The sequence below is a fragment of the Mus pahari genome, chromosome 3 (assembly GCF_900095145.1).
Source record: "Mus pahari chromosome 3, PAHARI_EIJ_v1.1, whole genome shotgun sequence".
NCBI lineage: Eukaryota > Metazoa > Chordata > Mammalia > Rodentia > Muridae > Mus > Mus pahari.
Window position 1 is genome coordinate 14,550,504 of NC_034592.1, and position 12,228 is coordinate 14,562,731.

General features: G+C 52.3%; 1 protein-coding gene across 6 annotated transcripts in view; it reads right to left on the reverse strand.

Annotated features, from left to right (window-relative positions):
* The window catches only part of Vav2 (vav guanine nucleotide exchange factor 2), a 175,292-nt gene that overhangs the window by 64,584 nt on the left and 98,480 nt on the right, over positions 1 to 12,228 (reverse strand). For all 6 annotated transcript variants that reach the window (XM_021192180.2, XM_021192178.2, XM_029536298.1 and 3 more), the window contains exon 4: positions 849 to 917. In XM_021192180.2, coding sequence (XP_021047839.1) covers positions 849 to 917 — 69 coding nt within the window. The remainder of the gene's footprint in view (positions 1 to 848; positions 918 to 12,228) is intronic.

Sequence of the window (12,228 nt, forward strand, 5' to 3'; positions counted from 1 at the left end):
GAAGAAGAAGAAGAAGAAGAAGAAGAAGAAGAAGAAGAAGAAGAAGAAGAAGAAGAAGAAGAAGAAGAAGAAGAAGAAGAAGAAGAAGAAGAAGATGATGATGATGATGATGATAGTAGTCTAGGTCCTGGGCAGGCCCAGCTCCTCCTAGCCTGGCTCCCTCCCTGTCAGAATAGGCTGTCTGGCCCCTCTCTCCTACCCACTGTTAGGCTCAGGGTGGGCTACCTCCCTTCACTGGCAAAGAGCTGGGTAATCCCACACCAGTCATGTGATCCGACTCATCTGACCACAGCAGGCTGAAGAGTTAGGCCAAAGGCTCTATCACCCCTGTGGGGAAATGACCCAGCTTGGCCTGTATGTGGTAGAGGAAAAAAATCTTGAGAGGAATTAAGCTACATGGAGCCATTAAGAGATAAAGACCCAGCTCTCTTTCCTGCCAGAGACGGTCTAAGCAGGAAGCTGTAAGGCCACCTGAGTCACAAGCCCCACTGCTTAAAGCCTACCCAGTGTGGCACTCAGAGGCCAGGGAAGAGGAACACAATGACACCTCACCTGGGCTGCCTGCCCCTGCCACTCCCACAAGCTCCACAGAGGAAACATTCCAAGAGAAAGGCCACCAACCATGACCAACAGACACCAAGGCAATTACCAGGCGGCTAGGCAGCCTTGTAGAAGGAGAGGGTGATTAGCAGACAGGATGCCTGTAACTCAGCCATGCAGAACCCCAGCTTCTGGCAGGGACATCACAGAAAGGCCAGTCAAGATTGGCTCTGCCTTGGGCGAAGCTTTCCCCAGCACTGAGCCTGGGGCTCCTCCCCTGCCCACCCCATCATCCTTCCTCTACTTACTCGGCCAGCTCTTCCAGGCTCCGGTAGACATCGTCATCGTTTTCAGCTGTCTCCTCTGACGGAAAAGGCCTATAGAGAGAGGGCAAATATGAGGACGGCAGATCTCCACATCCTGGTCACCATGGGGACCTGCCTGCAATCTACTCTAGGCCTCACTTGACTATGCAGAAGCAGCTGGGCTTATTAGCCCTCTAGGTTGGTGGGCTCAGAAGAGCAGCCCCTGGGCCATGGGTAAGTCAGTCCTTACCTAGGTCTCCAAGCCTCAATACCCAATGAGCACATGAAGAGCCTGGTCCAAGAGCTGTTGTCCCCCTTCACCACACTTCTACACAGCAGTCATACTATGGAGGGCTGTAGAAATGTATGTGGGCCTCCCTGGATGTGGTGAGCTACAAAGTAGACAAGTGGCCAGTCCCCCAGGTTAGACTAGATGGTTGCCCTGTACCTATTGCTCTTCAGAGCCTATTAGGACAACAGCTGGGACCCGCTGGGACCCAGTAAGGACAGAGAAAGCTGTAAAGAGCTCCAACCCATCACGACTGCCCATCTACAAGGGTGTGCTGTCCTAGGTTGTCCCTAGCACCTTGGAAGCAGGAGCTGTGTGGAGATGTGACCCCAAAGAGCACCACTGGACAGCTGTGATCCCTACAGCCTGTGCCACCACCACAGCCTCTAAGTTACCACCTCACGGCCTCACAGCCGCAGCTTCCATGCTCATCAGCCCCTAAGTTGGCCTTCACCCTGTCATTGTGTGGCCCCAGCCACTTAAAGCCCTCCCACCATGCCAGCTCCTCTTTGGTGTCCCCCACCAAACAAAACTGCACTCAGGAAGAGTGACAACAGGTGCCACGCAGTCAGATGCAGTAGATGCTCCCAGCCCCCCCCCCCAGCCTGGTGGCTAGTTCAGCTGGCACAGTCACTCTGGTTTCTGTCTGAAACGTGGGCGCGTGTCCTCTCCTCTTTTCTGAACCCACACCAACCCTTTTCTTCCCCAAACCCAAGCCCTGGAGTGGCTAGGTGACTCTACTTCCCCTCTCAGTCTTTCTCCCAGGGAGCCAGCACTTTTATAGTCCCCTGCCCCCGCAACCCCACACACAAACACAAGCTTGTGGTCAAGACACGGTCTGGTCTCATCTTTCCTGGGCTTCTGCCTATGGTGGCTCCCACCTCCCAGAGACAAAGCCAGTCCCAATCTAGGCATGAGCACCTGCTCTTCCAGACCAGAGGGAACAGCTACTCCATCCTGGAACACACCTTACACCAGCATCCCTCCCACCGTCCTCCCAGCACCCTACCTCAGTCCTCCTCCTGATGCAGACCATGTCTGCTTGCTTCTGGGTCTGCAGCCCCTGTAGCTTCAGGCACAAGAAGAGAAGGAGCTGTCACCCACCTGATCCCCCAGGTTCCCTCAGGCCCACGGGACACTGCATCTCCACATCCCTTCAGTAAACTACGCAGACCAATACCAGTGAGAAGTTGCTGGGGACAGAGCAGTGTTGGCTGCCAAAGCTGGGGACCGGGGTGCAGCTCAGAGTGTGAGGTATGGAATTCAAGTAAAGGGGTTCATCCTGTGTCACCCCCTCTCCCACCCCATCCCATCTCCTGCAGCTAGGCTTCTGAAAGCTTTTCACATCCCCATGAGACACAGCGCGTTGGGAATCCTTTCCTTATCCCAACTTGAGATGTTTTATTCCTTTTTTTCCCCCATGAAAATCTCACTAGCCTATGATTGGGTTATGCTTGGCATCTCTGCTAACTCTGTGTCCCCAAGACTCATCTCATAGCACCAAAGACTGAAGGGACCCCCTGGGGAGTGCCTCTTCTGCTAGGAAAGACTGAGAAAGTATGGGCACATGGAGTATGCCTGTGGAGCTTCAGGGACTTTGGGCCATGCAAGTGCCCACGCCACGTCCCCTATAGGGCCTGTGGCCCAGGACACATGCCAGTCACAGGGATGAACTCCAGAGGAGAGGGTAAGGACAGAACTCTGTGCAGAATGTCCTTTCTCTTCCAACTGGCTGAGGTAACAGACCGTGGGTAACTATTTCCTCTGAATGGAAACAGTCCTTCCTACAGAGAAAGTCCCCTCCTAAGACTAAAGAAGTTAAGGAAGCACACAAGGCCCAGGAAGTAAACAAAACAAAACAAAACAAAAGTCACTGACAGGAAGCTTCTGAAAAGTAAGATTTACATCTCATCAGCAGTAACAGGCTGGAGAGAGGCTCAGCAGGTAAATGCATTTGCCACCACTCCTGGTAATCTATTTCAATCCCAGGGCCCAAATGGTGATGAGAGCCTCCTCCTACAAATTGTCCCTTGATAGATACATATATAACAACAACGACAACAGTAATAACAACAATGATGATGATTAGCAATTTTAATGACTAAGTAGTAACAACTGCTGGGGAAAGGCGACTCTCAGACTGGCTGAGCTGTCTGTGGACTAGACCTGGTCTCCAGGATGCAGCTTTTGTGAGCAAGTCCTCACTCCTGCTGGGTGGTTATTCAATGGTACCAGTGCCCTGACGGAGAGTTTCTTCTGTCACTGGCACATACCTGGACATTTGTCCGCATTCCCCCAGGGAAGTTATACAATGGGAACAATAGCCTTCATTCTACAAAAGAACCCATGTTTGGAAAGAGAATGTGGATGGATGAGGAAAGAAGCTGTTTTGAAGAGAGAGCCACTCTGAGGCAACTCTAGCCACCTGAGGACTCCATGGGGTAGTAAAGGTAGCTTTAGTCTCCAGACACTTCTCCCTCCCCTTCCCAGGCCCACCTATCTACCCCATTTACTTCTTAAAGCCCAGGATGATAACCAAGCTTTGACCATTGGCCCCTTATTGAGATACCTGTGAACGTGTCCAAAACTAAAATGGTTTTGTTCAAAGGGGGAAAAAAATGATAAAATAGTTTCTCTCATTAATCAGCTTTACGTCAATTTAACATTAGGCCAGCCCACATGTTTTTTTTTTTCTTTCTGCTAGAAGTAGCAGAAACAAAGATGCCACTCTCCACCTGCAGCCCAGGGCTCAGCAGACAGCAGGGGAGACCCTGGGAAGAGGGCCCAGACTGCCCTGCGGAAGTCAAGCATAGGCCACTCCCCTGGAGAATTCGAAGGCCGAGGTGGGAGGACAAGCCTGAGGCAGATCAAAGGCAAGAGAAGGCAGCCAGGGCCTTCAAAAGCCATAGGCCAAATCCACTCATCTCCAGAGGAGACAACGATGCCCCTTTAATTAAGTCAAGCATCTCCCCGAGGCCGCAGGTGCATGTTCCAGCAGGAATCAGCTACAAACACAAGGCCCAGCTGGAGACTGGCCTTGGATACCCTCACTGGCTGGGATCCCCTCCTTGCCTGGGGACAGCTGACATTTTCAGTGTCAGATGATTCAGCAGTGAAGGGGGCCACATCTACACCAGCCTCCACCACAGCTCCCCACCCCTCCCCCATCAGAGCAGTCACAGGCACTCAGTCTGATCATTGTGTCGGTCAAGCTGCTCTGTCTACATTTAAATTTTTTTCATTTTAAAATACTTACTTTGGGGGAACAGGGCTCTGCCTGCCTCTGCCTCCCAAGAGCTAGAACTAAAGGTGTTCAGAACTGAGCCTGGTAAACTATTTATCTTTTGAGACGGGGTTTCTCCGTGTAGTCCTGGCTCTCCTAGAACTCACTCTGTAGACCAGGCTGGCCTAGAACTCAAAAATCCGCCTGCCTCTGCCTCCCAAGTGCTGGGATTAAAGGTGTGCGCCACCACGCCCGGGTAACTATTTATCTTTAACCGATACAAAATGTATCGTGAGAGTACACTGTGGATATATAACATATCAGCATACTTTTTCCAGTAAGGATGATGTTCCTCTCTAATATGAAAGAAAACATCGTCAGGGTTATTTCTGGGTGTTAACTTGACTTAATTTATTAGTCACCTAGGAGAAAGAGGAGCAGACATGGGGTGTGTCTAAATGTGGGTGGCGCTGTTGTGTGGTCTGGGGGACAGATGGAATATTAGTGGGAGCCTGCAGCACAGGCATAGTCTCTCTGTGTGTGTCTCTCTCTCCCCGTGCCTCTGTCTCTCCTCTGCTCCACCATGCCCTCTCCACCACCATGGTCTAAAACTTGGAAACCCATGAGTCAGCCCTCCCTCCCCAGGGTGGTTTCTCTTGGGCACGTGGTACAGTGACCAAAGTCAGACAAATACTACAAACTCTTACTTACGATAAAAGTTCCCCTCATATGTAATATAGATGAAACATTTAAAGCCCCTTTAAGTCCTAGAGTGTGATCTGTATAAAATGGCACGCGGGAAGTGGTAGGCCGCAACTTCTGGTGCAGACCAGAGCAGCAGTGCACCCGTGCTGAAGGTTGGCCTGAAGCTGCTTGCATTCAGATGCAGATGTTGGGCCTCTAAGAGAGGTGGGAGTCCCCAGGTAGACCGGTGACCCTGCCCCCAAGTTATTTTTGATTGGTAAATAAAGATGCCAACAGCCAATAGCTGGGCAGAAGAGACATGGGTGGGGTTTAGGCTTCCTGGGCTTGGGGCTGGGGAGAGAAAATGGTGAAGGAGAAGCCACCTTGGGTTAGAGCCATATAAACGTGACCCTGGGGGCTGGCCAATTGGAGTTAAGAGCAGCCCAGATAAAACATAGTAAATAGTGAGTAATAATTTAGGGTTATTAATAGGAAAGTAGATTCTAATAACAGAGAGTAGGTATCCGCCCAGCTCTCGTACTGTTTAAGACTTACTGTAAATATAAAAGCTGTATGTGTCTTTTATCCAGGAACTAAGGGTACAAGGCAGGGTAGAAACCCCAGGATTCAGATTAAATTATTTCTACAACTAAAAGTACTGCAGGACACAACCTCAGGCAACTCTTAACACAGACTGCCTGTGGACAAAGGTTTGGGCTAAACCTGGGGAGTGTCTAGAACAAGCACTCCTGTCCTTGAAGTCTACACTGCCAAGCCAGCAGGGAAATAACTGGATCTTCACCTACGTGTGTCTCAAGTGTGTTGCGGGTGGTGGCACACATCTGTAATCCCATGGGAAGCTTGCAGCCCCGCGAGCCTGTGTATACAGTGATGAACCAGAGACCCAGCCTCAAACACGCGGAGGGCAAGGACCAACCCCCCAAGCCTGACATCTGATACCCACATTTACAATCAGGAAGGAGGAGGCAGGAGAGGGAGGTGCAGAAAGCAGAGTGGGAGCTAGGCATCAACTTCCTAGGTTTCAATCCCTGATTTATTTTTGTACAGTCCTGTAGACATGTCTGCCCTAAACTCCTTCCCACAATTTTTTGGAGTCTCTTTCAGTGCCTGTTTGTCCCCTCTTGTCATTTCTGCCACTGTCCTACCCAGTGGAGCTAACACAGGCCTGCTAAAGGCAGGAGACTTAGACCACTGCCCATAAACAGTTACCACTTTTATTGGAGCATCACTAGCTGGGGCTACAGAGCCCTTGGGAACAGAGCTACAAAGCCAATTCATTTCTGCCGCAGCCAAACAAAGACAGGTGACTTGCCTGGGTGGGACAAGCAGGCAAGGAAGCCACCAGGGCTCCGTAAGGTTTAGAACCAGCCTGGGTGGGAACTGTGTCAGCACTACCCTCTTCTTGTCCCCTCTGCTGCAGTCCCCACACTGGCTCTACTTCAGCTCTTCTCTCTGCCTTCGGTCCACCCACCCTACACACACCTACACCCTGGCATCCCTTGACTCAGGGCGAAGCAAGCGTACCTTGTGTGTGAAGACCCAGCCACTCACTTCCTCTCTACCCAGGTCCGTATCTGAGAGCGAAATGGTTAGCACCACAATGGCACAGATGTATGGGCAGAAGGTGGGAGGATAGGTGGGTGAACCGGTGGTGGGTATACGGATGACGGAACGGGACAGAATAGGTTATCTAGGCGGAGTAGGAAGGAAAATAACTAGATTCAGAGATGGCTAGACAAGTGCAATCCCAGTTTCAACGGATCTGACCCCCCACCCCTCTTCTGGCCTCCAAGGACACCAGGCACACACATGGACAGCATACATCCACATTAATACAAAAAATGAATGAATCTAAAACTAACAAAAAAAGAAGCCACTTGAGTGTGCTATACTAAACACATCCTGACCTAGACACACACACACACACACAGAAAGCCAGCTCCCCCAGCGTGGGTGAGGTCCTCCTTCCATATCAGAACATTCCTGAACACTCACTTCCTCATGCCCACTTCTGGGAAGCCAAGTTTCCCCTGCACCCGCATGGGGATTAGGCGGATAAAGGAAGAGAACCACAGCAGGCAAGAAACCCCCAGCATCTCAGGCCCAGTGGCAGCCTGACCTGCTGAGCAGCATCTAATTCCCACTCGCCCCTCCTCTGCACCCCCTGCACCTCCCCCAGACCCCTTATCTAAGGATCCAGATATCCCAGGGGACACAACTGACAGCACAAAGGTGTCTCTGGCCAAAGGATTGAGACTTGAGGACAGTTAAAGGGACACCCAAGCCCAACTCAAAATGAAGCCCGACCTGCTTTCAACATCTCTGACCTCCTCCTTCCTCTCCCTCCAAGGTATGCAGGGGACATTGATTCAAGCTGTGATTTTGTGACTCAAGCTGGGGCTTTGTGATTTTGGCACTCGGACTTCTGTGCCCATCTCTGAACAGTGATCTCCACCAAGTGCAGACATACAATCTGTATCTGCAGCTTGGTTGTTAAAGCAGCCAGAGAAAAGACCCCAAAATCGGCTGCCCTCCTCCTTCCACAACCTGGGAATGTAACTGGTTGACTCTAGCCTTCTACCCAAGAATTCCTCCACCCCAGAACGAGGCAACCTCTCACCTCTGTAAGGTAGGCAAGCCTTCCAGACTGGTGTCTACAAACAGCCTTGACCCGAGCCAAGCCACCACCTCCACCTGGTTCATTCCGGAGGGGATGGTGAGATGGAAGGAAGGAGCCAAGAGCTAGGCCCCTGAAAGTAAGAGATCTTAGTTTCTTGGCTCTTCTGAGCCCCACTGCAAAGGGTGGGCAGCACAATTGTTTACATTGAAATAAAACCAGGAAAGGCTCTCATTCAAGTACCATGTCACCCCTGTGCGCATCCTTTTTGTGGTGGTGTAGGTCCCTTCCTTACAAGGACTCAGTCCTTGCACCCATAGAGCCCCTGTAAGCACCAGCTCCAGTTACTAAGAGCCTTCTTCTCCTTGAGCAGCCTGCAGGACCACCCAGGTCCCCTCACAAGCCCACAGAGGCCTTGACCTCCAGGTGCCCCTGCGCCCTGCTGTTTCTTCCCATGACAGCCTTGAAGAAAAATGTAGCCTTGAAACAAATGTGGCCCCAGAAGGTACGAGAGCTGCAGCTGAGAAGGTACTCAGATTAGCATCTGGCTTTGGTACAACTTGGTTCATCAAACCATCTCAAAAACGTGGGACCCAAAATGTGTTCTGCAGGCTCTGTAGACATTTCAGGCGGGTGTGACCTGGCTTGAGACAACAGCATCTTGCTTTCTTTTTCCAGTACTGGTTCGGGGAGAGCATGTGCAGACCTTGAGACTCCCTGTGTGACCTCACCCATGGGTGGTCTGACCCTTCATGGCCTGGCTGTGCAGTAGGTGGGAGCAGGTAAGACTGTGTGTGCCTGAGTCCTGCAAGTGAGGCAGCCAGAGCGCTCACATGTGCCTATCGATCTGTAAGGAGAGGCAACAACTCCCCACCCTCACCCCCACCCCCACCCCCGGGCAGGGTACTGCAAGGTGACACTTCCAGTTCTGGAATGGGTACAGACTGGTCACCCAGTTCCACGTGTAGACAACACTGCTTGCAGGCCTTGGCAAGGCCTCCACATAGGACCCCGAGACTTCCTCGGATCACAGGAAGGAAGAAGGGACTGGTACTAAGGCACTAACCACCCTCAGGGTCAGCTCTGCCCACCCCAGACACGAATGAGGGACTGAGCTAGATGAGCGCAGAGGCCAGCATGGGTGACGAAGCCCGGAGACAGTACACGGGCACGACTGAGCCACAGGTCCCTTTGGCACCACTTGGCCAGGGAGAAGCCAGCCAGAGTTGAAAGGCACAGCAAAAGCCTGGGACTGACAACTGCTTCATTATTCACACAGGCACCTGGGTAGCCACATCCTAATTGGCGGGAAGGCCTTGAAACCCTGGTGTCTGTCTGTCTTATTAAAAACAGCTCTGCTACTAAACAGCACCAACTGTCAAAACATGCCCACAGACGGGTCGTGATCGGTCCGCTCAGCCGCCATCCCCCCACCCCACCCCACCCAGTCCAGACAGTGGGGTGAGTAGTACGCCTCGCTCCACACCACACCCCTGCTAGTTCTCCTGTCAAAGGAGCAGGCCAGTGTCATACCACCAACAGAGAGCAGGGGAGGGAACAGCTCTGGCCTGGGAAAGTCTGGGTGGCTGCAGCAGAAGGCATCTCTCAGTTCAGAGGTCCAGGTCGGAATCAGACTCACGGGAGGTAGGGTCTAAGTTTCCAGCCTCAGTGTCCTCATCTGATAAATGGGGGCAAACAGCAAGGGAGGTGATGGTGAGGGCATCCGGATCCTGCTCTAAGTAGAACGATCCCAGTGGCCACCTGGGCAGATGGAACATAAGGACAAGGCCAAGTGGGGACAGAGTCTGGTGACACAGGAGTTCAGTTACCACAGGGTTGGGCTAGGGTCATCCACTCATCAATGGAAGCCAGGCTGGACATATAAGAGGGGTTCTGCCACTTTAATGAGACTTGGGAAATGGGGACGATAAGGCAAAGCCACTGCCACAGCCTTGACAGTGATCTCTGGTCCCTGCCAAGGCCCGACAGGGGTGAGGATAAGGGAGGTAGGGTGCAGCTGACTCAGAGCCTCCTGGGGTCAGACTCCGACTGACCCCCAACTCCCACAGGGTCCTCCTGGCCTGCATCTAGAGCCCCACAGAAACAGGGCTCTGCTGTGCCCCGCCCTGTCTGGGGAGGCCTAGGGAGGAGCCTCTGCTGATAACCCAGGAATGCTGCTTCTCAGCTTCTAGTTCACTGCAGTCAGAGCCTCCGGCAGGCAGAGGTTTGGTAGGAAGAGGCCAGTGGACAGATACACAGGGCGTTCCGAGCCCCGGCGCCCCGCCCCCCCCCTACATACCAGTCAAAGCAAGTTGGGGGGAGGGGGACGAGTTTATCAGGCTAATAATGGAAAGTCGTGGCAGGCATAGGAGCAACATCATATCCATAGTCGAGAGTAGAGGAAAACGAGGCAACCATGCTTGTTTGCAGTCTATGCTCAGCCGGCTTTCTTCACTCTTAAATGCTTTCGGGCCCAGGGAATGGTTCCGCACATGGAGGGCTGCATCTTCCTACATCAATTAACAATCGAGAGGATTCCCCACAGACATTTTCACAAACCAACCTGATGTAGAAGGTGCCTCAATAGACTCGTTCTTCCCAGGCGATAGTAGTTTGTACCAAGTTCACAGTTAAAACTAACCAGCACAGAACACCATGCTACACATTTTCCACCTGGGCAAAACCCTATGGGCAGCTAGCCTGAACGAACACTTAGGACGAATCCTCCAGGGACCAGGCCCTCCCATACAGGCCCCAGGAGCCAACCACCACTGTGGCATGGTCCCTACCCAGGACAAAGCTTGAACCATCAAAGCTCTGCTGAGGACCAGAAGGCTCCCCCTCAAGGCCTCCTGGCCCAGGCCTGGGAAGTCTGCTCTGAATTGAGCACTGTTAGGTGCTCAGTAGACATGACGATTCTGCTATGTGACAGTTCAGGGACCAGAGACAATGAGTCCCACCCACTGGGTCTGCCTAGGGTCCAGTCTCTTGGCTTCAGCTAGATTCTGCAAGCAAGCCCCAACGGTGCCTCTCCCAGCCTCAGACTACCCCACGTTAGCTCTGATCATGAAGCAATACAGCAGCTTTTGATAAAGAGCATGTTCCCTTCCGCCTCTCCACAGCCTTCCTGTCATGACCCTTGTCCTGGTGGGAACTGTTCCTTTCTCATGCTCTGGTTTCTAGAACGATCCCATGAATCACGTGAGCCATGACACAGAACTGTAGGCACTCCACATGAGTGGAGCAGCTTTGCCCGGTTCATATCAGTGCCTGCCAGAGTCAGAATGAAGAATGAATCCACAGGGCTTGAATCTGCCACAGTCCCCACAACTGTCTACACAGCTGGTTTCCTTCCCAATCACAGCAAAGTTAGCCATATGGACAGTTGGACCTGCTTAGGGGAGCTAGGGGTGGGATACTCTAAGGATTTCTGTACCACCAAATCCCCATATGACCTCAGGCAAGACCCCTCCCCTCTCTGAGTTGCCAAGGGAAATGGAGTGACACAGCAGCTGGAGGCTCTCCTCCATCCCCCAACATCCTGCCAACTTGCTGCTGGGAAATGAAGGGTCAGCCCAGTGGCCTCGGCCTTGGCAAGCTGCCTAGGCCAAAGGACCTGTCCCTTGGGATTCTGATGTGATCAGATAAACTAAGGCCTGTCCCCTCAGAGCATGACAGACATCACTAATCAATCATTTTCTGTCTCTAGGCTCAGTTAGGATGGTTAGCAACAACCTAGAAAATGGACTAAGAAGTGCACAGAATCCCAGGGAATGCCAGCAGCCCTCAGGGAAATTCTGCCCAGCCAGCTATCACTACAGTGACGGTCAGAGCGGGACGACTACCAGAGACGGGGCAGTGCAGTCAGGCCTACACATACCAGCCTTGACCAACTTCAGTGAGATGCAGACAAGACACCCTGGTTGGCAAGGAGGCACCAGTACAGTCCACAGGTCAGCTACCGGTAGATCGGGGGACAGCCTACTTCTTATGAAATCCCACTCCACTTAAAGATGGCTCCCAAGGCCTCTGCTAGCAGGGGTATAAGTATAACTCTAACCCTCAGCCCCTCAGACATCCAGATGAGGGTGGCATGGATTCTGAATAATAAAAATGGCTCCTCATGAGTGTGGATGGGGCTCCATTCTACTCTCTCCAGTGAAATAGGCCATCACTTCAGGGCAGCAGACGACACTGCTCTGTGGCTCCTCACGCAAGGTCTCCCCTCTACTCCATGACCTTCATCTTTCCTGAGTGTGGCTCACTAGGATTCTTGGCCAGAGCAGACAGAGGTTGGTGCAAAGCTGTCCCCACCCACAGCAGAGAAACTAGACGCATGGCCTTGCCTGGTGGCCAGGTGTGACATGCTTTGCTAGACAGAAAGTCATCCCTCAAGAGCAAGGACAACCTGTCCTGCCAGCCTCGGCTGACACCACCCTAAGTTATCCCTTTCCCTTACTCTGAGTCCTGCCTGACTACGGCAGCTCTTTAGGTCTCGGACATCCACACCAAGAGGAGAACCATCTGAGTAGACATGTTCTCAAACCAT